We start from the raw sequence: 25,672 nt of genomic DNA, 5'->3' as shown, positions 1-25,672 counted from the left end.
TTTTTTCGAACAAAATGAAAGTAAGTTTTTTCACATAATTTTACAAAAAATTACAGACAAAAGTATAATGAAAAAATTTTAATTAATTAAAAGCTAAAAGCATTATGGAAAATTTGTATATATTAAAAGCATGTCAAATCACTCTTTAATTCTTTCATCGGTAGAATGAATCAGCTTTTTGCATAAATAAGCATTCATATCATGTTGCAACACACTGCAATTACCATGTCTTTCAGTTCCAGTTCCAGAATAGCATTAGAATAATATTTATAATTCACTTATGAATGAATAACATTTCAGATATTCATTTAGAAGTCAAACAACATAAATCAGCATTATATTTACAAATTTTCACAGGACTAGTTTCGATGGTTTTATTGAACCATTGTCCTCAGCTGCCAGAGTGCAGATGAATGTTCAGCTGGACTTTGACAGATGTGTGGCAGAGAAAACAATTAAAGAATTTGAAGATCTATTTCCTAGAACATCCAGAGACCATCCATGTTGACTGCACAAAACTGATGCAAAATAAAATTGATACTCCGATCAAGCAACATCCCAGAGGTCTGTCATTCGTAAAACAGGAGAAGACTGGAAATCTTCTGAAGAATATGCAAGAAAATGACATCAACGAACTATCCACAAGTCCATAGGCATGCCTATAGTTCTTGTCCTGAAAAAAGTTGTCTCGACAAAATTTTGTGTCTGCTACCAAAGACTAAATAATGTCACTACGAAAGACAGTTACCCTCTTCCTAGGATTGCCGATACTCTAGACACATTATCAGGACACAAGTGGTTTTCTAGTCTTGACCTCAAGAGCTACTAGCAAGTGAAAATTTACTCTGACGATAGGGAGAAAACTGCGTTCACTATCAGCCAAGGATTCTAGTTATGCCATTTGGACTCTGTAATGTCCCTGCAACATTTGAATGTCTGACGGAGACAGTGCTTCTTGGCCTGTTATATGAATCCTGTCTGGTCTACCTATTTAGATTGTACAGAAATTAATGACACAAATGCTGCTACAGAGCAGAATACAATTTATTAACAAAAAACTGATAATACAGTCAGAATTAATCCCCTTCCATATTAATACACTTCTGCCTTTTGGCTGGGAGGTCCCAAAGAGCTTTGGCAAACCAGCCTGTGGGGGTGTTGGTTTTCCAACTATGGACAATTGCATGCAATTCGGCAGAAGACAGAAGATTCATTCAACATGTTGGCCCCTGACTGTGTCCTTCATCTTGTCAAGCAAAGCATAGTCCAAGGTCTACCTACTTTGTACACACATTTGTCATCTCCAAATCACCATGCACAAACGCCTGCAATGTTCCTTGCACAAGCCCTGTCTCTTCCTGCGTCTTGTTGAAAGTGCGGCTGTTTGCCATGATCAAATCTGATATGGCTCTTACAGACACAATGTAAAAGCCACTGAACATCAGTTCCAGGAAAACAAGGTGTGGCTGTGAAATCCAAGTTGTTGTAAGGGTATTTCTCCCAAATTGCAGTCGCATTATGAGAGTCCATATAGAGTCCTCAACAGACTGAATGACATCATGGTTCGGATCCGTAAGTCCCCCATTTTCGAACCTATGGTCATCCATTATGACAGATTAGCCCCATACTATGGCCATAGTACACAGCAGTTCTCATTCTTAGGAGTACCTAAGATTCTCATAGACTAATTTTCCTATATAATTTGTGCATATGACTTGTATGTAGTTACTTGTAAATACTGTAAATATTTGTTTCTTTATCTTTGTTTGTTTTACTACTTTTTTATTTTTTTGTCTGTTTGTATTGAATTTGGCTCCTCTATTTTGTCTATTTGTACTGCCCAGGGCAATCAGTGCTTGGGAGTGGGCAGTGTTGCGAAATGGCCAGTGACTGCACAGTAAGATAACTTCCCCGCAAAGCAGGTAGAAAATGAAGCTTCTCTGGCGGAGTGGAGAAAGTAGTCCGCTGGATAATGCAGCATGAGTCAATGGTGGGCTTAGGGTTTCCAAAACATAACAGGGAAATGCAGAGTTCCACATTTGGTAGGAAATCACCCATTCAGCGATATTTAGTGACAATGTCACCAAATAGTTGAACCACCGAGAACATTCTAGTAGGTTGGTTAAAGCTATACATACCCTGCCTTATGGGGGAGAAAGTAGTACCTTGAGTTAAGAGATTAGCCTTGAGAGCGATTGACTGAGTTGGGAGCTGTACTTTAATGCTCTGCTGTGAAGCTGTCTTCTCCATTATAGCCTGAAGGTTGTGCTGCTGATTGTTTTAGCGTGTTTGTCATAGGTTTTTTGCTAAATGTAAACATGTCTTTGGAACTGTACTGTGTAATAGTGCTTGCTGACAAATATGCTGGCAATATATTGTGTTTTCATTCTTCATCAAGTGTTATCAGCAATTACTCCAATTTGATGAACCTATGCAATGCAATAATATCTTTTAGACTTAAAAATATGGCCAAGGTAGATTTGAGGACATCACCAATATGTGTTTCTTTAATTATTTTATGATTATAATGCACCTTTCATAAAATTATAGAAATGACTCACTCAGCAAATTCTTCTTAGGCTGCTATCACACAGTGGTTTGTTTTGGAAGAACAACTGTTTGGAACGATTTTTCTGCTTTGTCACAACAGCCAATCACCATATACTGCTTTGGGGTTAACACAGGGGAAACTGGTTCCCCATTACAAACAAGCTGATAGCATTCGAAGCTGATAGCTGATTGGTTGAAAACGAACAACTTGCAATTTTTTTGGAAAGGAATGAAAAAGTCGCACGTCTTTTTCATTCAATAGTAAACTAGTGAAAGAAATTGTCTGAAACAGTTGTTCGAGGAAACAAACGTCGTGTGATATGGGCCTTAGTATCATTTTTAAAAGCTTAACAATTCATTTTCTTCAGATTGACTGAATGGGGCTTTAAACTCAAGGAAACCATAAAGCAGCTTTCTGTGCATAATTTTACTGGTTGCTTGTACTAAATGGAGACCTTCGGAATGTGAATATGTACTTAAAAATTATTAAATTATTAACTGGGCACAAAACTTTGCTCACAAAATTCAAAAACTTCAATCACAAGGAGGCTATTGTGGATATTATGATATATAATACATAAATTTCCAACTTATACCATTTAAAATGTGCAATAAAATACATTATATATTGTACGTTAATTTAAAAATGCACATACAAAAATTATTTCTATTAATTATACTAAAAATAATAATACATACTTCATTGAGATTAACCAAACTGCTGCCAGAAACATTTAACCACTTGTTGATAAATTTGAGAAAGATGTCTTTCAGGTTAATGTCAACAATACTAGATATGTTTACAGATGCTCTGCAAACTAAAACATAAGAAATAATATTTTAAAAAATAGATAGGAAAAATATTAGATGACTTTTTAAAAAAATAAAATATTAGGGAAAACATATTTCTAACAAATACTTTTTTTTTTTTAGATTTAAACTGATTTACATAAAAAGCAACATTTGAATAAATGTTGATAATATTTGTCTATTGGTAAAGAGAAATTACAGAAACAATTATTCAAAAAATATGTAACTGCATTCCTTGATGTAGAATTTAACACTCATTGATACAGAATTTGCAGCACTATTTATAATTTTTAATAACAAATTAAGCTGAAAAGCATAATATATCACAGACTTCTCATTACTAATTCCACTTCAGAAGTGCCAAGCATCTCCAAATTAGTACAGAAAATAGAAATATTAAACTAAAAAAGTCATTAAAAACTCTACAAACTTACAAAAAAAAACTCATATTTCACACATTTCTATCTTAAAAATTCTGCATAGATATTTATTTACCCATGAAACAGCAGTGGAAATGAAATAAATGATACTAAAAAATCATGTACATTTTCTCTTTCACAGAATGTACTACACTGCAAAATACATTTCCAGAATATTTGCAGATATAAAATAAAATATTTGTTAAATAATATTTTTTCCACTAACACACACACACACACACACACACACACACACACACACACACACAAAAAAAAAAAAAAAAAAAAAAAAAAAAAAAGAATATTTAAAAAAAAATCTGTGAGGTTTACCATTGTGTATTTGCAGTCAAAAGTGAGTAATCTTAAGAACTAGTTAGCGAATAATCACTTAAGTTCGTGTGACAAGAAAAAACAAGACGGAAGGGTAACTAACCCTTTATTATTCCAATAAGATTTAACAGAACTCCATTTTGGAGTGTACAATAAAAGCCGACACTTGAGCTTGAACTTAAGAGACTAAGAAATAAACTAAAACTACGATTAACTAAAGAGATATAGCCGAAGCTATCAAGATTTTAATCGAGTTGGCCCCTTAACTCTATTTGACTACGAAGCTTATCAAGGGCCTGAGTACGGCCGAGCGTAATAACAGCTTTGAGGGAGAGTAGCCAAAAAGGCAGACACATGCAAATCAGAAACTCTGATTTTTTCTAACTTAGCAAGTAGAACTTCACGGTTAAATACCGCTCTTCTTCATTAAGCATTCAGACGTGATTCTAAAACTTCGTTCTGGCCAGAAGTCGTAAGTTGAAGTTAAAGATTTGATAGGAAAGAAGTTTAACTCAAAATTAAAACTGTTAATAAAATTAAAATAACCTTACAAATCAAAGCATTAAACATTCTTTGTATTCACTTAACTGATTACATGTGATTTGAGATTAATTTGTATTACAAACACACACCCACTGAAAGCGGGGAAAAAAGTAAATGGAATTTTTCACATCATTATTACAAAATAATGGCATATATATATGTAAGATAAAAAATATCTAAATCAAAATTATAATTTAAACTAACGGTAAATCTTTTAATTCTCCCTCTCTGTTCTAAAATTCGTAATAACCTCTCTCGATTGCATCATTTCTAGATAATTCAATTTTTGTGGTCTGTGCAATGCACGCTGATGACGTAATAATTGTAAACTGAAACTTTTTTACTCAAACCAAAACTTTTCTCTTCGTGTGCTTCCGTCTTACATAACTACGCACTTCAGCTTCTGTCTCTGCTCTGCTTGGAAGTAATTCCGTTATGCTGCTTCCTATTCAATAATATCAAAAATGTAAATGTTCTTGAACAGGCACAACTTGAGTGCCAAGTGAATTGTGGCCACAAATATCAGTTGCAAATAAAAATGAAATTAAAACTGCCTCGACCGCCAAGTGTTTTAGATATTACCAAGTCAACATATTAGCATACTATGCAATCAAAATTCTGCCTCTTCAATATGGATCAAAGTAATGCATTACCAGTGTTCCATCTTTTCTTTGCTTTTATTATCACATACATTTTACGATTGGTGATGCAAAACAGAACATCAAAGTTAATGTACTATCAAGGAACTGAAGCAGATCTTTGTAACTCAACTTCTTTCAAGTTAAGTGCAAGAGCATATTTTGCAGAATAATAATTATTTTAATAAATATGCCAAGTTTCATATTGCTTCTAAAAATAAATTCAATGAACACATTCTTGAAACTAAATTTTTCATTCATACTGAAATTGGTGCACATTCAGCACTAGACATATTAGGTAATATAAAGTTCTTTATTGTCTGCAGATGAATATAATAAACTATCTATAAAGAACTGCCACACAGTTTTAAATGCACTATAAAAATGCCTAAAGGGAACACCAAACATTAAATTTAAAACCTGCACAGAATTTTACTCTGCAGAATAACTTTATATATATAAGTATCACATATTAAAAAAATTACAATGAAATAAGCAATATCCCTGAATACAAATATTAATTATCCTAATAAACAAATTAACCAACTTTCCATTGCAAAATCTTAAGAATTCAAATGGTATAAAGGAAGTTAAGAACTTTGTTTCCTAAAAAAAACATGATAAACGTTTTACATAATTAAAATTATATATAATTAAAACAAAATATACAAAAATTACAATGAAATAAGTAATAAATCTCATATTTTCAAGAGAAAACAGTCAGCAGTCCAGTATCCAAAGCAATGAATGAAAAACTGTTGCCAAAATCACATTTCTAAAAGAATGAAACTATCATCAGAAAGCATTAACCAATCAAAATTGTGCTTTGTAGATGATATAATTCAAAACATACAAACCTCTTTGCCACTAGCTAATAAAGAGAGAGGGGGGAAAGGAACTTCTTTCTGTTGTGCCTCACGAGACACATGCGCGTCAGAATAAGAAGACTGCGATGTGCGTGTTGAGTGTCCAAAAATCAAAAGAAAATAAACAGCATGAAATAAGCAATATTTTATCTCATATTTTCGACAGTCAGCAGTCCAGTATACAAAGCATTGAATGAAAAACTGTTGCCAAAACCACATTTCTAAAAGAATGAAACTATTCAAAATGATGCAGTTTCATCAATAAAGATAAAATTTAAAAAAAATCTGATTCGAATTTTGAAAAAAATCACTTCGAGGTGCACTGACATTCAATTTAGCTGCATCTATGTACCAAAATTCTCAGTCCTGGGTCTATTAGCTTACACACAGCACGAGCGAAAGACACATACACAGAATCGGAATTTTTCTGATTGTTAATCATTGTAGATGAAACCTGAATTTTATCATTACAGCCTAGAAACAAAATCACAGTCAAAGCAGTAAACTGCAAAGGAAGAATTGGCTCCAAAAACGGCAAAAACTGTTCCTTCTGCTGGGAAAGTGATGGTAACAGTTTTCTGGGACAGCCATTATATTGTCCTACTAGATTACATTGAAAAATGCCTAAAAGGGTGACCAAACATACCTACTGGAGCATACTATGCAACATAACAAACTGAAGGCAGAAATTATGGAAAAATAGCCACATTTGCAAATGAAAAAATTTTTGTTTCACCAAGACAGTGCTCCATTTCACACCTCAGTGGTTGCAATAGCAAAAAACCAACGAGATAGTATACTGGTAGAGAGCGTATTGCAACCTTCAACCGGTTCCAACATTAGTGTCACATGACTGCTGCGCGAATTCCGAAAGTCCGGAAATACTTTACATTGCTTTCTATGGGACGAAAGACTGCTGCTCTGCTTGGTCACATAAAATTTAAGTAAAAATGGTTATTCGCTGCAGCGCCTACGGATGTAAAGAAAGTTTCGTGAAAGGAGGACTTGTAACCTTTCATAGGTAAGTTAAAACTGCATGATTTATTATTTTATTTTCAGTATTTTTGTCATTTTACTATCTCTGTTGAATTGGTTGGAAAGTTTCAGCCATATTGTATAAGAAAATTGCCGCCGTATATGACATTTTCAGCATGTATTATTAGCATCAAAATGTATTAAATACTGTGACACAATTTACTGGAATCACCCTTTACTAATAATTGAATTTTATATGTTTTTTCCGTGTATTCCGTTGAAATAGAATGCTGCGCCAATTGGCGTTAACTTTTTTTCGACAAGTCGTACGTGTTTTGATTTCATAAACAATTACTGCCTGCAATAAAAAAAGAAAAATGCTATTATTAGCATTAAATTATTGAGAAAAGATTGTGCGATATGTTTACTTTGTTAAAAAAAAAAAGCTGAAGATCTTGATTCATGCAACATTGAACATAAACAGTTAAACAGCATTATTTTAAAAATCAGATTACTTTTATAAAGCTCAATGCTTTATCATTATTTTCTATAAAATCAATTAAAATAATCTGGATTATAATTCTGTCCCATCTACAATGCTGTTAGAAATTTATTGTAATTGAAAAAATGTGATGTGAAAAACTTACCATATTTTAAATAGTATTTAAAAAAAAAAAAAGAAAAGTGAGAGAATTTTTAACTGTAATATCGTTTTGATCCTAATAATAAATACTGAGTTGAGGTTTGTTACCGTTTGATACATATTCAATTTAAAATATTTGTTATAGTTAATAAATTTAAACAAATTTAAATTTAATTTTTAACAAATATGTATAAAAGTAAAAAAGCAAATTTAAATCCTAAAAAAAGCCAAAATAGTTTTAAAAAAAATGTGCAAACATATAAAAGATTTAATACTGGAACTAATCTACAATATCATTTAAATTCAGAAGCATAATCAAGCAAATCAAGTGCAAAATAAATCCATTATTTGTTAAAAATTATCATTATTTGTTAAAAATTATTTGTTAAAAATTTATTAATTATTTGTTAAAAATTAAATTTAAATTTGTTTAAATTTAAATTTCATTCCTTGCAGCAATGGCGCAAAGAATATTTGTATTTAAATTTAATTTTTTTAATTAAATTCAATTTATTCTTATGAAACAATGTTATAGTTAATAAGATGTATTGATCCCCTCCATGACATACACATGAGTGTGGAAATCAGTAATTAAGATTGCATTATTTTGTCCCAGTAATATAATCTCAAGAAAAGAGAGTGCATTATTTTGTTCCAGTAATATAATCTCAAGAAAAGAGAGGCAATCAATGGCATAAATACATATAATACAATGTGATTTTCTTTTTCTCTTTAGGATGCAATGCATTAAAATTAAACGAGATTTTTTTACCTTCTCAAATATTATAACAATAGTGCAATTAATTTTTTAACGTTATTCAAAATTAAAGTTTCCATCTCAATTTTTTATTATTTACTTTAGATTTTCTTCCTAAAATTATTTAACCTAAACATCTTAAACAATGGTGCAAATAATTTAAAGCGATTATTAAAAATATAGATAAAATATTCAGGAAAAAAGGGGTTAAGTTATATCTAAATATAATTGTAAAAAATCGAACAACCTAATTCGAGGCCGTTGTCTGCTGACTGCTAGCAGACGGAAATAAAAAGCACTACCTGCCACATCAAAAGCGGGCCAAACTGGCGATGAACAGCCTAAGCTATCACTCCCCAAGAGCGCCAAGAGCATTAGTCACGTGGTATATGTTGGAGACACCCTAGCAGACGAATTCTCTGTGGGTGAGCCGTCTACCTGTTATATGAAGTCGTTGCAAAAAACCATGAATTGCAATTTGAACTGCTTGCGAGACCTATTTGCCAAACCTGGCATCAAGAGATCTTTTTTGTTCATTAAGCTAAAGGAGCACTTGAAGGACAAAGATTTTCGTCAAATGAGGATGCATTATACAGAAAGATTCCACATATTATTTTGGCAGGTTAAAAGGATGGGAGCACTGCTGGAAGACATGTATAGACTTACAAGGTGACTATGCTGAAAAATAAAGGTAATTTTAGAGGAAAAATATCTTTTTTCTTTGTTAGGTTGGAAATTTTTCAGACAGCCTACATATATATGTGTGCACATGTGTATGTACATTTCAGGTTACTGATGTTTCCAAATATTCAAGGAGCATTTTGAAAACAATTTTTCAGTTTTCAAAACACATTGAAAAAATAATTCTTTTTTCAGAAACTTTTATGTTTGTTCAAAACGAGCCCAAGAGTATTCCATATATTAAGTTATGTTTCTGTAAAATAATATCCACACATATATTGCCTAAACTTAATTTTTATGGTGAAAACAGTATACTATTTTAAATATTCTGTTTATTAAAATAATATTGGAAAATAACACTAGTATTAAACAAAATGTTAATTATTACATCATCAAAACCTAAAAACCTAATTATGTTTTCATTAAATGAGAAAATAAATATTTCAAAAACTCATTAGGTGCATTTTGCATACCATGAAACTAACATAGAAGTTAAGCAATTACATACCTTTTATAGTTTGAAGAGCTATCGAGGAATAATTCTCAATTAAATGTTCTACAAGTTCATATGGAGAAGAAATTAGACATAAGGCTGCTTCTGTAGCTATATTATACTTGTACAGCTCTCTTTCAATAGCTAAATGTTGACGAAGTGCATCTAACTTTTTATGCACTTGTTTCACATTCTGTGAAGCAGGAGCTACCTCAGACCACTGAGCAGCAAAGTTTACAGTCATTGTAGCAAATAAAACTCTATTTCCACCTGGAAAATAAACTAAGTATCTTAAATAACAAACTAATTGAAAGCCAAATAAAATTCTCAAGAAAAAATACAAAGTTTTCTTAAATTTTCACACAAAATTACATTTTTTGTAAATAATATTTTGTAAGAAAACTATTTTATGAAGTCCATTTAGAGAACTATTAAGGCACTATGCATAATAAAAATTTATAAATGTCTTCTTTCTGGAAAAATGTAACTAAAAGTAGTACTGGAATGAAAAATGCATATGCTCAAATAGGTATGATATTCAAGAATTCATATAGCCTCTTTGAAAATTAATATTTTTAAGCTGAACTGTGATTGAAATGACATAAAACAGCTTATCAGTAAGACTTTTATTATATGGCACAAGTGCTTTAAAAAAAAAAAAAATACTGAAAGGTTTCAGATTTTAAATTACGTCCAAAGGGTTGTTTTTTTTAACATTTTGCGTGTTACCTTTATTTATTAAATATCATGCTCTTTGCACTTAAACCATACAATTCAGTTCAACAGCAATGTTGCATAATAATTTTAAAATGAGTGAATCTTTAGAATTTCCAATACACAGTTCTGCGCGCTGTAGATAAAAAGGTCCCCCCTTCCCCGTAGAGTATTGCCACTGCTTGCTTTTAAATCGTTGAGTTTATTAACCAAATATTCGTTAAAGTTTTATAAAATATGACATTGATAATAAAACAAATTCCAAATTTGGGCTTTCAGATGCCCATATTCGTAGTAGGATTATGTCATTCAAAATTGGATGGCTCTAGGTACCACTGTTTTATCACAATGCGAGAAACAGACACACAATTATGCAGATTCTTCATTATTTAATTTCTTCAAATACAATACAGGGCGATGGTATTTGGTGGCAACGATTTGAAAAGTGATACAGCCCTTTTAAAGTTTTCAAAGCAAAACCGCAAAATGAAAACAATAGTCCTTCAGGGACAAAGCCCCTTTGGACTAAAAAACTGGCATCATAAAATGACCATCTTACTTACGAATTCACTTCTTAAACTGGAGTATTAAGCTTATGATCAAAGCTTTCAAGATTTATTTTATGGTTTATTTTGAAATACTTGGTTTTGAATACACAATATTAATTACAGACTTAACATAAACTACACAACTATAAATTTATATATTTCAAATATATATGTATTATGAACATAATGTAATATAATGAATATATATTTTAAATATAATGTAAATATATATATGTTTTGAAATAAAATTTTTATTTCCATGTAAATTTAAGGCAATGAAAATGCAGTTTATTTAAAAGTCAATGTTACATTATAATAAGTAGTATATTTGTTCAAGAAAATAAAGCTATGATTGAAACAGGACATTATTTCAGGCATGAATTTTAGGAAAAAGAACTTAATACATCAAATATTTTACCAGCAGGCATCCTATTAGTAACCCAACTTGCACATCCTACTGCCATCTCAGGTACACTAATTTTTACCAACATGTTATTTATAGAACTCACAAACTGTTTATCTGGGTTTAGAACAATATGATCACAAATTTTCTCAAGGTATTTATTCACTTCATTCTGCACAGCAACAATTATCAGTTGGTCTGAAGATATCTAGGAAATAAAAGAACACTTAGAAAATTAAATCCTGTACATGGTGATAAACTTGAAAAAAAAAAAAAAAAAAAAAAAAAAAAAAAAAAAAAAAAAATCACAAAAATGGTTTTACAGTAGACGTCACTTAATGTGATCGAGGTTAATGTTAGCATTTGGGTATCGTTATCCATTTGCCAAAGTATCGCCTGTTCATATACAAAAACATGGAAAATGCATCCCTTATTGCGATAAACACTTTGGTTAATATAATCAAACTATTATAAAACGAATTTTTTAGGCTTAAATCACCAAAAAAAAAAAAAAAAAAAAAAAAAAAAAAAAAAAAAAACATGAATTTGCCAAACAGAGTATATATCCATATAAAATCATAATAAAAACTGGCAAATGACTGCCAAGCGAGGGGTTAAGTTGCCAAAAAGCTTGATTTAGGCAAAAACATAACCTTAGTTTGGTATAGATTTTCATCTTTTATCTTCCTCAGGAGGAGGGGGAACCTGCAGAATTTCCCCTTTTCCTTTGAAAAAAAAATTCCCTTGGAAACATCTACGACAAACTAAAGTTACTTTTTTGCTTCATTTAAAATTTTGCATTGATACGTTCTCTTCCAATAATGGATGCCTTCCAGATAGTAAGATTAGGATAGCATCTGTCAAATAATTTTTAGAAATGTTATGAACAGTCCATAAATTAATTTTTGCATTAAAGACATTATGCAAAAATTCATAAACAAACTTTTGCATTTTCCAAATTAAAATACTCTGAGATACCTATTTATATGTTTCTTGATGTTTTTATATTAAATTTGTTAAATTTCATTGCTATTTTGAAGAATATTTTTTCTCATTGTTTAATGCTATAATTCAGTTAATCATATCAAAATAGCTGTGGACAAACATGATCAAATAAGAGGCAGCAAGTGTATAATAAACTTACCTTCAATAAAGGAGCTATTTTAAGCCACACAGGCACAGTATTTGCATTCAGCTCTGGATCTTTGAGAAAAAAAATTAAATGCATAATTACAAAATTTAAATTTTTGAATTTTCCAAATCCATATAAAATCATCTATTTTAAATATTTAACGAAGCAATTAAATATTTTATATAACATACATATTTGATATCAATTTCAATCAAGTATTAAACATATGATATAACATATATAGTTAACCTTTGACGTGTGGTGGTCGTGCCCTGAAACCACCAATTTTCAATTTTTTTTCTCCTCTTCTTTCGAAAACTGAGTGAAAATCAATTGATTGCTGATCTTTAACTTCTAAATAACACAAAATGATTACAGAATCATACATGTTTTAGGTCTTAGTACTTCAAATCAGATGCCTTTTAAAATTAGTTTTCAATGAGACAAAATAGCTTCTTTTTATTAATATAAACAACTTTAAATTTCAAAAGTTATTCATCGCACATCATGATTTCTTTCATAAACAAAAACCCTCTATATGTATGGCATTTGCTTTGTGGTTTCAGGGTGCAACCACAGAGCCGCTAGAGCACTGTGTGACTATGCTCACAATCCTCTAGAAGCTCAGTGGCCGTGCCTTGAAACTACTGCTCTTCACAATGATGTTTGCTTGCTTTTCAAACAGAAATGTTTATTTTTACCTGGATATAGATAAGGAGCTTTGAAACCACAGAGTTATTTTATTACTAAACAATACATGCACATGCCCAGTAAAAAGGTCTTTCTCTTCTCTAGCCTCAACACACTTGCTCCCCAAGCTAGTATTGTAATTTTATAAATTATTTCGTGTGGTTTAAATTTAATGTAAAATATACTTTTCTATAATTAAAAGTAGAAATCAAATAAATTTTTATTTAAATTTAAAATATTTTCTTAAAATTTTGGGACGAAATACAAGTAAAATAAGTATGAATGGGAAACGAATGATCCGTACCAAAGCCAAATGACCAAGCTCCCCCCCCCCATTAACATAAAAAAAACCCACAAATTTTATGTGCCAGATGAAAAGAAACTAAATAACACTCGACATATACCAGTGAAATTTAGATCCAAGCAGTGTACATTTTGTAGCACAAGGAACAAACCTCGTAGAACAAGATACATGTGCGAAACGTGCAGTGTGGGTCTATGCATGTACCAAAAAGACAAAACATGCTTTGGACAAAAAAAAAAAAAAAAAAAAAAAAAAAAAGTTTTTTTTATCCTTATTTTACTGAATTTTTTTAATTCGTTTATCCGAATGTCCTTATTATGTAGGTACTTACATTTTCACTGCTATAGAAAAATTACATAAAAGATTAGTTTTTAATTTTTTCTGATGATTTACTTTGTAAAATAATGAAAAAAAATTATATATAATGCAATTCTTACATACTTTTTTTTTTTTTTTAAATTCAAGAATTTCGTCATTTCTTGGAAACGTGCATGGAAAAGGTAAGTTTTTTGCCCTGCTACCCCAGTAAGTTCCAAAGTGATAGATGTGCAGTGATTTTTTCACAGTGTGACCACCACCCACAGAACAATGTGCAAGAGTAAGTTTTTTGAATTCATATATTATTTGTCTCTAGAATCATAATATTCAGTTTCTAGAGTTTTTAGTTAAAAAAAATTATAAAAATAGTATCGAACGCGTCAAAGGGTTAACATAGCACAGGAATGATGGTTTTTGTAAATGAAAAATTGAGCTTGGGGAGGGGGAGAAGTTAAAGATATTGAGAATAAAATATTCAAATTTTTGCAAATATTCAAATTTATCTGCATCATTTATGGGTTAGTAAATATTAACTTTTCACACTTTGTTTAACCCTCACCTGGTGGGCTGGCATATGGTACAATTTTAAAGGGGCGGCGTATGAAGTACGCCCGGTCGTTTTTTGAGCCTCTGCTTCGTGTTTGAAACTAATTTAATCTTATACATTCCATTAATAAGGTGATTCGCCATAGTAAAAATGATACAAGAAAAAGAATAACAGAAAAAAAAGCAGTAAAAGATAGAAATTACGAATTTTTAATTAATTCAAAAAATGGAGAGCACTGGAAATGTAATTTAAAGTTATATGGTATCTTGTAAAGATCATAAATCAAATTTACAAATTATAAATATTCCATAAAGAAAAGTTCGGTAAGCAATAAATTTCACAAATGAAAAAATTAAAAACCTTTTACTACTTTAATACTCTTCAGATTGTTCCTGTTCACTGCAGCAGGGTTTGCAAAGTTGTAGTGTCTTGCCCAGATGATTTTTGCAGGTAAACTTAGAATACTCAGAACATTTTATGGTAGTGTAATTATTTTTCATTCTACCACACTCAGCGCAGCGTCCTTTGATTTTTTTTTGCGGGTGGTTCCTCGTCATTTTTGGCCATCTTGTCCGTTTCTGTTGCTACCAGCCTCCTAATAATAGCTTTGAAATGCGACAGGAGAAACGGCATTTTCAGACGATTCTGAAGATGTGGTTTCATCAAAGATGTAGATAGATTTTTCAAAAAATATCTTCTAAATGTGATGGTTGCATCAGGTTTGGCGAAGTTCAAGAGCACTTGCGAATTTATGCCCGCAACGTTTAGCAGTGGAAAAAATATTGCCATTGTCCACCTCTTGGTTTTTCGAACGACAGTGAAATTACTACAAAGTTGGTTTATGGTGCCAACTCTGCCTTTACATTTGTTATAATCCAGGATTATACGAGGTTTATTTGTTTCCTGGTCAATTTTGTCATCATCGTGTAAAGTACTGAGCAGTGTTACACACTTATGTTGCATATGAAACAATTGCCATATCCTTCTGAAAACCAAACATTGAACTGCCGACTTCTCTTGTTTTTGATGGCTGGAATTCATTTGGAATTTCCTTTTTATTTTTTTTTTCAGCATGCCCACAAGTGTTTTATGTTTGGTAAGAAGATATTGAGCTAGCAGGTAGCTTGTATACCAATTATCGGTCATTAGGTTACGGATGGAACCTTCGTACGCACCAAATAGCCTTTTGACAATGTCAATACTTGAATTAGGAGCCTCGTAAGGTCCTGGTGGTTGATTGCCACAGTAAATTTTAAGCTTCAATGTATAAAACATTCGTGAGTCAACAACTGCAAAAATTTTAAGACCGTACTTTGTGGTCTTGTTGGGATAAATGGAATAAAAGAGCATCTCCCGCGAAAGGTTTCCAACTTCTCATCGATTGTGAGTTCCTCACCTGGTGTATAAAAGTTTTGACAGTTCTGATTGAAAGATTTAAAAAATTCTCTTAGTGCAGCAAGCTTATCAGTTTTTTTTTTTTTTTTTTTTTCACATACCTTGTGCCTTTATCGTCGAATTTAATAGCAACACACAGGTATCTGAATCGCTTGAGACTCATTACCCCTTGCAAAATTACAATTCCATTACTGCCTTTTGCCCCTGCTTCCTCCAAATTGAGTTTGAAATTCTTTTGCAACCTAATAAGAATAAAATTCCTAAAAAGGCCAACGCTTCTGCTCTATTAGTATCATACATTCTTCTCTTCTAGATGTTTTGGAAGTTATCTGCAGTACTGTTACATTTGAGATAAATATTTGTATATTGTATGATAGCACCAATCATATTTGTATTTATGATTTTCTGGAAAGCAGGAAGCTTATCATTTATACCGTCACAAGTTTTGGCACTTGGGCATATTTTTTTCATCAAATTTTTTCGAGGCATTCTGCCGAATTTGCTCTTCAGGGAAACTTTATTCCACTTATAAGCTTCCTTTTCTTCTTTCAGAAACTTTCCTCCAACTTTCTTCTTTTTTTAAATTGTTTTTACAAAAAAGTCCTCATATTTTAAATCACTCATGTCATTTTCAACATCACTAAAATCATCATTTGTTGGGGAAACATCATTTGAGGAAGGAAAATGGAGGATGTTTAGAAACATTTCCCTCAATTTCTGAGTCACTTTCATGATCAGAATGTTCGATGACTTCCGATTCATCGACATCAGATGCATTATCCAAATTGTCGGAGTCTTCATCAACCAAAACCTCTTCTAAAACGTGCAAATAACCTTCAGGAGGTACAATATTCTTTCTGTACATACTTGGAGGAGCGGCGTACTGCGTTCGTCTATGCGACATGTTCACAATAACTGCTTTCGGAAGGAAGGCGAAAACTAGACTGACCACAAATACCAGATGCATTGCACTCATGAAATGTTTCTAGGAGGGTAGAGGAAGGGAGGAAGCTCAGGAAGGGGTTGTCTAAAAAATACAGCCCAAAAGATGGCATTGGCGTACTTTGTATGTCGGCTCCTCCATTGCAGAGTTAAATACGGGATTGGTCCTATGCAGCCTATGAGGTCTTTTCCATAATTCATAATAATAGTTATAATTTATTATTACTGATGCAATGCTCCTAATGAAACTATATTTTGACAATTTTTTCCCAGAATATTCAGTGACTTAGGGCCGCCTACAGCTAAAAACTGATTTTAGTGAACTTATTATTCCGCATAAATGCTCATGGTGTTTTCATTAACAAATATTATATTTTATGCTTTAAAATTTAAGCACTGTGATAACGTGTACACAATTAGAGAGTTTCTTTTTCTTGTGGGAGACACAACAACTCTTCTGGCTAGCCCTAGACTAAACCCAGTGAAGGGTTTTTCATTTTGCAACAGAGCAGAAAAGGGGCTTTTGTCTGAAAAATCCTACTGGAGCAGGACATACCTTGCATCTGTCTTTCCTTTCTGTAAAATTATGCAGTAATATTATTTATGTATACTAATGTAAGCCTTGATATAACTTACAATGCATTTGTTAGGTTTTAAAATGAATCTAAAAAGACAGCATGTCTTACATCCCAGAAATTTGGTGATGTTGCAGCACACAAATTTTACAAACAATTTTATAAAGATTAATAAAAGAATATTAAAAAAAACTTAAATTCTTTAAAAATATAATTTAATGAGGAAAATAATAAAATATTTCAAAAAACAAGGGTTATATACATATATATTAGAATCACCTTGTATATAAATACGTGCACTGTAAACACAGTTCTTAACTGTGCACACAGAATGACACAGCTGTGTAGACATGGAAGAAAAATTATATCTTAAAAAGTCTAATTTAAGTATGCAAAGGTTTCTAATATTTGCTACATATGCTATGTGATGGTAGGTGGCACTTCCAAATGTGATGTGTGTTTTAATTTTCCATCAATATCAATTTTATCATCTGGCACAGTCTGCAGAGTAACGCTAGACATTGTCTAGATGAGTTTATCTTCCAAATGTTGATTGAGCCAAAATTTTTCAGATGACACTAACATTGGCTCCTGTATTGATGGTCATATTGCAAAGAGCTCCATTTATATATCTCATGATGAAAAGTCCACTACTGCCTCCACTTACTGCAGAAATCTGAAGTATTTTAAAATGGGAGTCTACTGTGAGGTTTGCCCAATATTGCCATATTTGGAAAACTCCGCTCTGTGAGATGGCTACTAATTTGTTTCCAAGCTCCTTGCTGCAAAGCAGTCTTAACTTCTGAGCCTTGGAGTTTCTTGCAGTTCCTTCATTTGTGGTCTTCAGCACCATAGTTCCAGCACTTTAGGTTGGTGTCTTTTCACTCATATTTCCCCTCAAATCATTGACTTTCCTAGTTAAATCATCTAAACGAGGAGTCGGTTGATCACCTGGTCTTGAAGATTAGCAGCTCTGACTAGATAGCGATCTCTATGGGTTGCTTGCTGGGCTGCCTTGAGTTTCATGGCACACACTAAAACACTTTTTAAATCCTTGACATCTGCCATTTGCAGGGCTCTCTGTATCTCAAGATCCAGGATGCTATGGATGAAGTACTGCAGGGACCGGATTTCTCTTGTTCCTGGTAGGCAGTCTGAAAAAGTGAGATGAAACAGCCTTTCAATATTCATGGCAAGGTCCTGGAGTGTTTCGATGGGCTTCTGTAGGTGAGATTTTAACTGAAGCCTGCTATAGTCTTTTAAATACTTCTCACCAAAGCCCAGCTTCAATGTGTCATATAAAGTGTCTAGCCTCTGTTCTCTTTCTAAGGATAGCTTCTGGTATCTGCTACATCTGCTCTCAGAGAAGCAGCATGATGTTTTAGAATTCCATCCATTCCCATGAGCCACTATAGAGAACTGAGTCTTATACACTTTCCAGATTGTCTTTCCATCTTATGTGGATAGCTTTAGAGATAAGTTGGACGGCATATGTACAAATTTAAAGATGTCAGAATTGTGACCAGCTGTCATTATGTATGTCTTCAGGCTGTCAACTTGCTTGGCAACAGCAGCAGAAACTCATTAATCAATTTGTTGTTTGATATCAGAAACTTTCTTCAATTTCTCCTACTTTATTATCAGCCATATGTCTGCCCTCCACAGCCTCGAATGTGTTTTCTGTTATGGCAGTAACTTCTCTTTTTATTTCCTCTAGGCCTGCTTTAATCTCTTCTTTAAATGCACCAAAAGCTGCACCAGCTATCTTAATTGCTCCTCCCTCACTCTTCTCACCAGCATTGAATCAAAATTCTAACACCAAAAATTGTTGCATGAGTACAGGTTAGTAATGGATTGAATGCACACAGAACCTACAATAGCTTGCTAAAATCCATTTTATCAAAAGAAACACTTCACAATTCTGGAACCCTTTACAAAAATAATCGTACAGCTCTTCTTCCAATCAGAAGTGATACTTCAAATTACTAAGAACATTAAACACAGCGCAATGCAAAGCATGCTTAAAAGTCGAAGCTCTGACAGAGATCTCTCAATGCTGAACTAAGCAACTCAAAACTGATGCTCTCTCTGATCTTGCATAGTTTTCTTTGGCTGCCAAGAAATCTATAGTCCCCACCATTCATTGAAATTACTTGAAGCCATATATAGTTAAAGTTACATATAAAGGTCGGATACAGTTACAGTTACATATAGCTATCAATTACAGTTATTCAATTATAGTACCAAATACAGTTATACTGGGACTGGACCTCAATGTTGCTGAATGGTGACCATTTGGTGATTTTTCGCCAATTTGGGGGGGGGAGGGGAATTAGTCGCCAAAACCATCATCAATTTGGCAACGTTTTGCCAATTTAGCGAGATAGGCATTTACCTCAATGTTAAACAGCCTTGCCCCTGTAATCTTATTTTTCTGGCAAAGCTTCAACCTCTTCAGACTTTTCATGTTACATCATTATACAAAAGATACTATAATTTCACTAAAATTATTTACATATATACAAAATTTGTAACATTGCCCCCTTAAAAAATTAAATATTAAATCAATCAAAAAAGGCATAAATTTACAAATTTATATAGGACCGTGGTCTTAGAACACTATTTACATTATATACACTATGGAGACTCCACACTTTGGCCATAGTAAAACGTCTAGCCTGTAATAATAAACGATTTCAGGCTTAGAATTTGATGACTGGATCCAAACTATGATGCTGTTCAGCCTATTTAAAACTATGTCAGGAACATCCCAGGATGACCGTAGTTCAGGAGAATGTCCTTTCCATCAAATCGAACTACATAACAATACCTTGTCACTTGTTGAGTCGAAGTGCTGTAGCTTTTGTGTCACAGTGAATCTTCATCTTCTCTGTCGTCAAATTGACTCGCGCTTGTACAAAACTCTGTATCCCTTCAAACAATGTTTGGAGATACTGAATGTTTTCCTCAAGTGATGAAGGCACATCCAGAGGGAGAGACCAAACAACATATCACATGGCAGATGAAGGTATTGGCTGATAGACAATTCAGTCTCGACCAAATGATCGTCAAATTTGGCAACAAAAATTAGTCAGCAAAACAATCGTCAGCATGGTGATATGTCACCAATTTACCAAGATAGCCATTTACCTCAATGTTAATTAAGTTTGCCCCTATAATCTTATTTTTCAGACAGAGCTTCGTCCTCTTCAGACTTTCCATGTTGCATTTACAAAAGATACTACAATTTCACTTATAATTTCACTAAAATTATTTCCACACGCATACACACACACACACATATATATATATGTGTGTGTGTGTGTTTGTGTATATATATATACGGACTTTGTGCTACATACATATATATATATATAATGTTGTATGATCTTAAAGTATGTATGGATCTTAAAGTTGTATGATCTATGGATTCACTCTTTTAAAATAATTCTACTTTAATTAAACTTAGGAGATAATATAATCAATTAACCAATATTGTTTAGGAAATAAATTATATACATATATATATACAGCACAAAGTCCGTAATCCAGACTCGTCGGGACTTCGGCGATTCCGGAAAAAAAAGAGCTTAATATTTATTTGTTTACTTTATTAAACATTTCTTTTAACACACGCATGGGTAAAGCATACATTACGCATAGTTGAAATTAGAAAATTGCAACCAGAAAATTTATTGATGTGTATTCGTCATATTTATAATGACGAAATTGATTTAAATCATATCAAAGATGAAGTACATCGAGATGAAATACTACACTTAGTAAGGAATTATAAGCCGAATAAAATAAAAACATCTGCCCTGAAGATGAGGATAGTGCTGACAGATCAACTTCCAGTTCATTGCACGGCGCGACGCCCAACCCCCATGATTATTCATGCTAGCAGACCTTTCACTTACAGATCTTATTCCACATGTTCACATCATTTCGACCAATTCAATACACCATTTCTGCATAATCATTTTGTAAAAAATAATCTATTTATTTCAGTCTTGTTTTTCTGTTTCTACACTTCTACCATACTTTAAAATTACAATGTACATATAATTCAGTAAAAAAGAACACTTTAAAAGCATTAAAATACTTACCAATAACATTATAAGGGCTTTTTTTGAAAAATGCATTAAATGGCAGGCGCTTGAAAGCTATGCTTGGTAATTTTGAATTCTAATGAGAAAGAAAATAAACTAAATTAATAAGGGAACTTTTTTAAAAAATGCAAATGGCTTTAATCAGTTTGAAGCAGTTAAACAATTGCAAACAATTAAAAACATTTTTGATAAAAAAAAACACTCTTACTGTTGGATGAAATGTACGCCAATAATTAAGCTCTTCTTCAAGTGGAACAGATATTCTTCGGTAAACTTTTAAAAATTTTAGCAACTTTATGTTCTAAAATGAAAAGCAAAATTTCTATCACTACAATAATATGGTCACTAAAAGGGGGTACTCAAAACAAAAATAAATGGGGAAAAATGATGTTAGCTATCAATAAAATAAACTCCAAATATGCAAATTTTTAGGCAGAATTAAAATTAAATTTGGTTAAAACATGTTATGCTTACGCAGTAAAAAAAGCAATTCATTTTATTGATCATTTTAGATGTGCATTATAATTAACATAATATCTAATAACTAACTTTAAATTAATGAAAGAAATCACTTGAGTAAAACAAAATCAGATAAAAAAAATATTACATGTTGCTCATACTTTTTACAATCAATTAACTATTTTGACAGCCTAAGTAAATTAAAGTTTAAGGTTTTCCTGATATTAGGCACGTCAAATAAACGGTACAGGCTTTTTTCCTCTAGATATCTGGCAACCTATCAATAATACAGAATGGCTTCCAGGTCCTAATCCAAAATCCTACAGAACATAATTAATACTTTGCTATTAGTAACATCATCTCAGAAAGATTTTAACAGCAAGCTATGAAGCTTCACCATACTTCATTTATTGCTATTCAAATAGTAAGTTGGCAAAATTATTTTAAAGACTTCCAGTATAGTCAACTATTTTACTAAGTAGAAACAATGACAGTTCAAATGGACAAAACATACACCATAGCTACCACATACACCATAGGCCATAGCCATTTCAAAACATACACCACAGCTATCACAATTGAAATATGAAAAACCAGGAGGTTCATCCTTGAAAATAGAGTTTCTGGACTGTTTCCATGCTATTCAATGATGCCATTTAAAAAAAAAAAAAATCCTGAAGCATCAGTTTAGGCCAGTTTGACTTAAATTGATGATCCAGGTTATTAAATCATTTATAATATAAATCTGAGGTAAAATATGTAAACATTTAATTAGATAAAATGGAACCTCAAAACAAATGCCTCACATTATGAATAAATTATCTGAACAAAAAATGCCTCAAATAATAAGTGATGTTAAAATCAGCAACATAAAATTTTCAAAGATTTTTCTAGGTAACCTATGCAAATCGTTTTTCACTGTTCAATACTCTTTAACAAAGCCTGGCAGCAAGTGACTCCCAGGATCATGAATTCAGCCTAAAAGAAATTATGGCCAGATTGGGTTGCAAGCAGGAACTTGGACACTTAAGGTTCCTCTCCCCTTATGATACTGTGTCTCTTGGCAAAACCATGGACTAGTAAATTAACAGTGAAGACATGAAGTTATTGCAGTGTCACAAAAATGAGCTCAACATGAAAGAACTACAATTATTAAAAAAAGGTTTTCAGAAGATGAAGAAAGAAAAATGACTCTAGTTCTCTGATCTGTAAAATTTTGAAAAAATTGTGTTAAATGTGAAGTTTTCATGCAAAGATTTTGCTCTCATAAAGCAAAAGCAAATCTTATTACAGAAATTTATCCTATTACAGATATACATTACAAAGTCCGTAATCCAGACTCGTTGGGACTTCGGCGATTCTGGATTATAGATCATCAATTTAAATCTGGTAAGATGACATGCAGAAATTATATAATTAAAAATATGAAACCGTAATTTATGAAATAAAGAGCAATTATGATCTAAAGGGTATCAAAATTTACAAAAAAAAAAAAAAAGCTTAATATTTATTTGTTTACTTTAGTAAACATTTCTTTCAATGTTCAAGTTGTTTAAGTTGCTTTGTTTTTTATGTCATAATACATTCTCTTTAATTTTATAAACAGACATAATTTCTTGTTCAGTTACAAAGTTCCGCTGTTCAAGTCCTATAATTGCAGTGTCGAGAATACCGACTAAGTTGTCAATCGAAATTTTTTCGTTTTCAATAACATTCTCTATTACTTTCTTCACTATCGGAAGTGCATACGGGTAAACACTTTACTGGCTTTATGCGCATTCATAGCAGATGAGCGTATCAAACGCGCATGCGTAAGTTTGTGGCTTTGAGGTCTGGATTACAGATCATTCCGGATAATGGACGTGCGAATTACGGACTTTGTACTGTATTTATGAATCAAACTTTTATTATGTGAAAGTAAATGCCATTAAGGAATTCCGTCAGTAGTTGATATATGAGGAACAAATAAATGTATTTACTGCTATGTATGCAAGATGTTTTCCAAAGCTCAAACAAAATAGGAGAAATGCAGCCATAAGCTTAAAGGAATACAAAACTTTTTGATGCCATATAAAATCAGTCTTCTCTTTACAAAAAAAGAAAGAAAAATTATCAGTTGTTGAACATATTAATAAAACAGCAAATTGATGCAGAAAAGCTGTATTGTGGAGCCATTTTACAGCATGCCATAGCCACTGTTAAATTATTAGCAACATTTCACAGCCACAAAGAAACGCATATTCAAATTGGAAAAAAAAAAAAAAAAAAAAAAAAAAAAAAAAAAAAAAAAACCGATATTGATTATCCAGCAGTCTTTTTTAGCTTTTTAGAAATTTATTCACAAACATTTAGCGATCCATATGGTGGACTATTTATCACACATGATATGTGAAGAATTTATAAGTGTAATGGGATGTGAAGTCCAGAAATATTTAATTTCTGAAGTTCACAAAGCAGTTTATTACAATGTAAACTCTACTCTATTTGATGAATGTAGCTCTATTTTGAGATTTGTTAATAAAAATGAAAATATAAATCAACAGTTTTTTTTTTTCCTAATGAAAATCACGATTCTTAATATATTTAGAAGAAATACTTCTGGAATTTTTTAAGTGATTAATTGATAGACATAAAAACTGTAAGAAGAAAACTTACGATAATGTGGCAAATACAGTGAATTGAAAGCAAGAACAGATAATCATATTCATGCACTAACCATGAGCTAGCTGCACCTTAAATTTACAAAATTGTTCAATAGAATCCTGTACTGGGGCATTATTTTATTTTGATTTTGTTCCAAAATTCAATTTTGAAAAAATATAAATGTCCATAGATTTTGCTAAATATTTCTCGGCATCTACTTACAATGGAATACATTTATATATATGCATGACACATACTCAATCTCCTTATAATAAAATGAACAAGTGACACTAGATGGGTATCAACAGTAGATGTAACTTCAGATTAAAATCTTATTAAAAATCTTAATTATTAGAATATTAAAGAAGCCTTATTCAAATTAGTATGTTCAATGATGAGAAATTAATTTGATGATGAAAAACTGATAAGCAAATGGAGATGGAAAAACTTGTTAATATTTCAATGAATATGAAACAGCATTATTAACAGTTTTATGGGATAAATTACTATAAAATATAAATAGTAGAAGCAAATCACTACAAAAATGCAGTACAATTTATTGTATAACTTTCGAACTTTATCATGAATGTCAGAAACAACTGTGATGATTTTGAGAACAATGTTAATTTACTAATGGAAAATCGAAACAACCAAGAGACAAGAATTAAAAGAAAATTGCAGTTTGAAGAAACAACTCTGAATGAAGCATATTTTACTGTGAAATAAAATTTTATGCTAAATACCCATAATGTTACTTGTGGTGTATTAATATCTGAATTGCAATGACATACCAAAAGTTTCTGGTTTTTTTTTGGGGGGGGGATATTAGAATGCCTGTCATTCAATTTAATGTATGCGTGGAAAGCATATGTACAAAATACCAAAATGTTATGGATATTAAATATTTTAAAGATGAAATTGTTCATTTTATTGCATTTATAAGAGAAAAAAATAATGTCAATCTTGTTGATATGTACTAATTGCAGGTTTGCAATCTACATTTTTGAATATAGAAATAGTTCTAAAAATATTTCTGAAACTTCTTGTTTGCAAGTGGAGAACAATAATTTTCATTTCTTGAGAAGGTTAAAAATTACTTAAGAAATTCCTTATCACAATAGAATTTAAGTAGATTGTCTATGATGTTTATTGGAAAATATTCAGTTATTAGAACACCATTTGTTT

The 25,672-nt window shown here is 31.8% G+C and overlaps 1 protein-coding gene across 2 annotated transcripts in view; it reads right to left on the bottom strand.

Moving 5' to 3' along the window:
• The window catches only part of rod (kinetochore component rough deal), a 328,458-nt gene that overhangs the window by 21,207 nt on the left and 281,579 nt on the right, over nucleotides 1–25,672 (bottom strand). For both annotated transcript variants that reach the window (XR_015041682.1, XM_085818707.1), the window contains exons 41-46: nucleotides 21,594–21,686; nucleotides 21,383–21,461; nucleotides 12,515–12,573; nucleotides 11,386–11,578; nucleotides 9,721–9,975; nucleotides 3,250–3,368 (exon numbers count right to left, since the gene is read on the bottom strand). Coding sequence is in view for 1 of the 2 variants with exons in the window: in XM_085818707.1 (XP_085674833.1) it covers nucleotides 3,250–3,368; nucleotides 9,721–9,975; nucleotides 11,386–11,578; nucleotides 12,515–12,573; nucleotides 21,383–21,461; nucleotides 21,594–21,686 (798 nt within the window). In the remaining variant the exon portion in view is untranslated. The remainder of the gene's footprint in view (nucleotides 1–3,249; nucleotides 3,369–9,720; nucleotides 9,976–11,385; nucleotides 11,579–12,514; nucleotides 12,574–21,382; nucleotides 21,462–21,593; nucleotides 21,687–25,672) is intronic.

Source organism: Stegodyphus dumicola, chromosome 6, assembly GCF_044657685.1.
Source record: "Stegodyphus dumicola isolate Sdum_Otavi_A_Nest chromosome 6, ASM4465768v1".
NCBI lineage: Eukaryota > Metazoa > Arthropoda > Arachnida > Araneae > Eresidae > Stegodyphus > Stegodyphus dumicola.
Note: the sequence above shows the minus strand (reverse complement) of the source record. Positions and strands in the feature narration are given on the sequence as shown.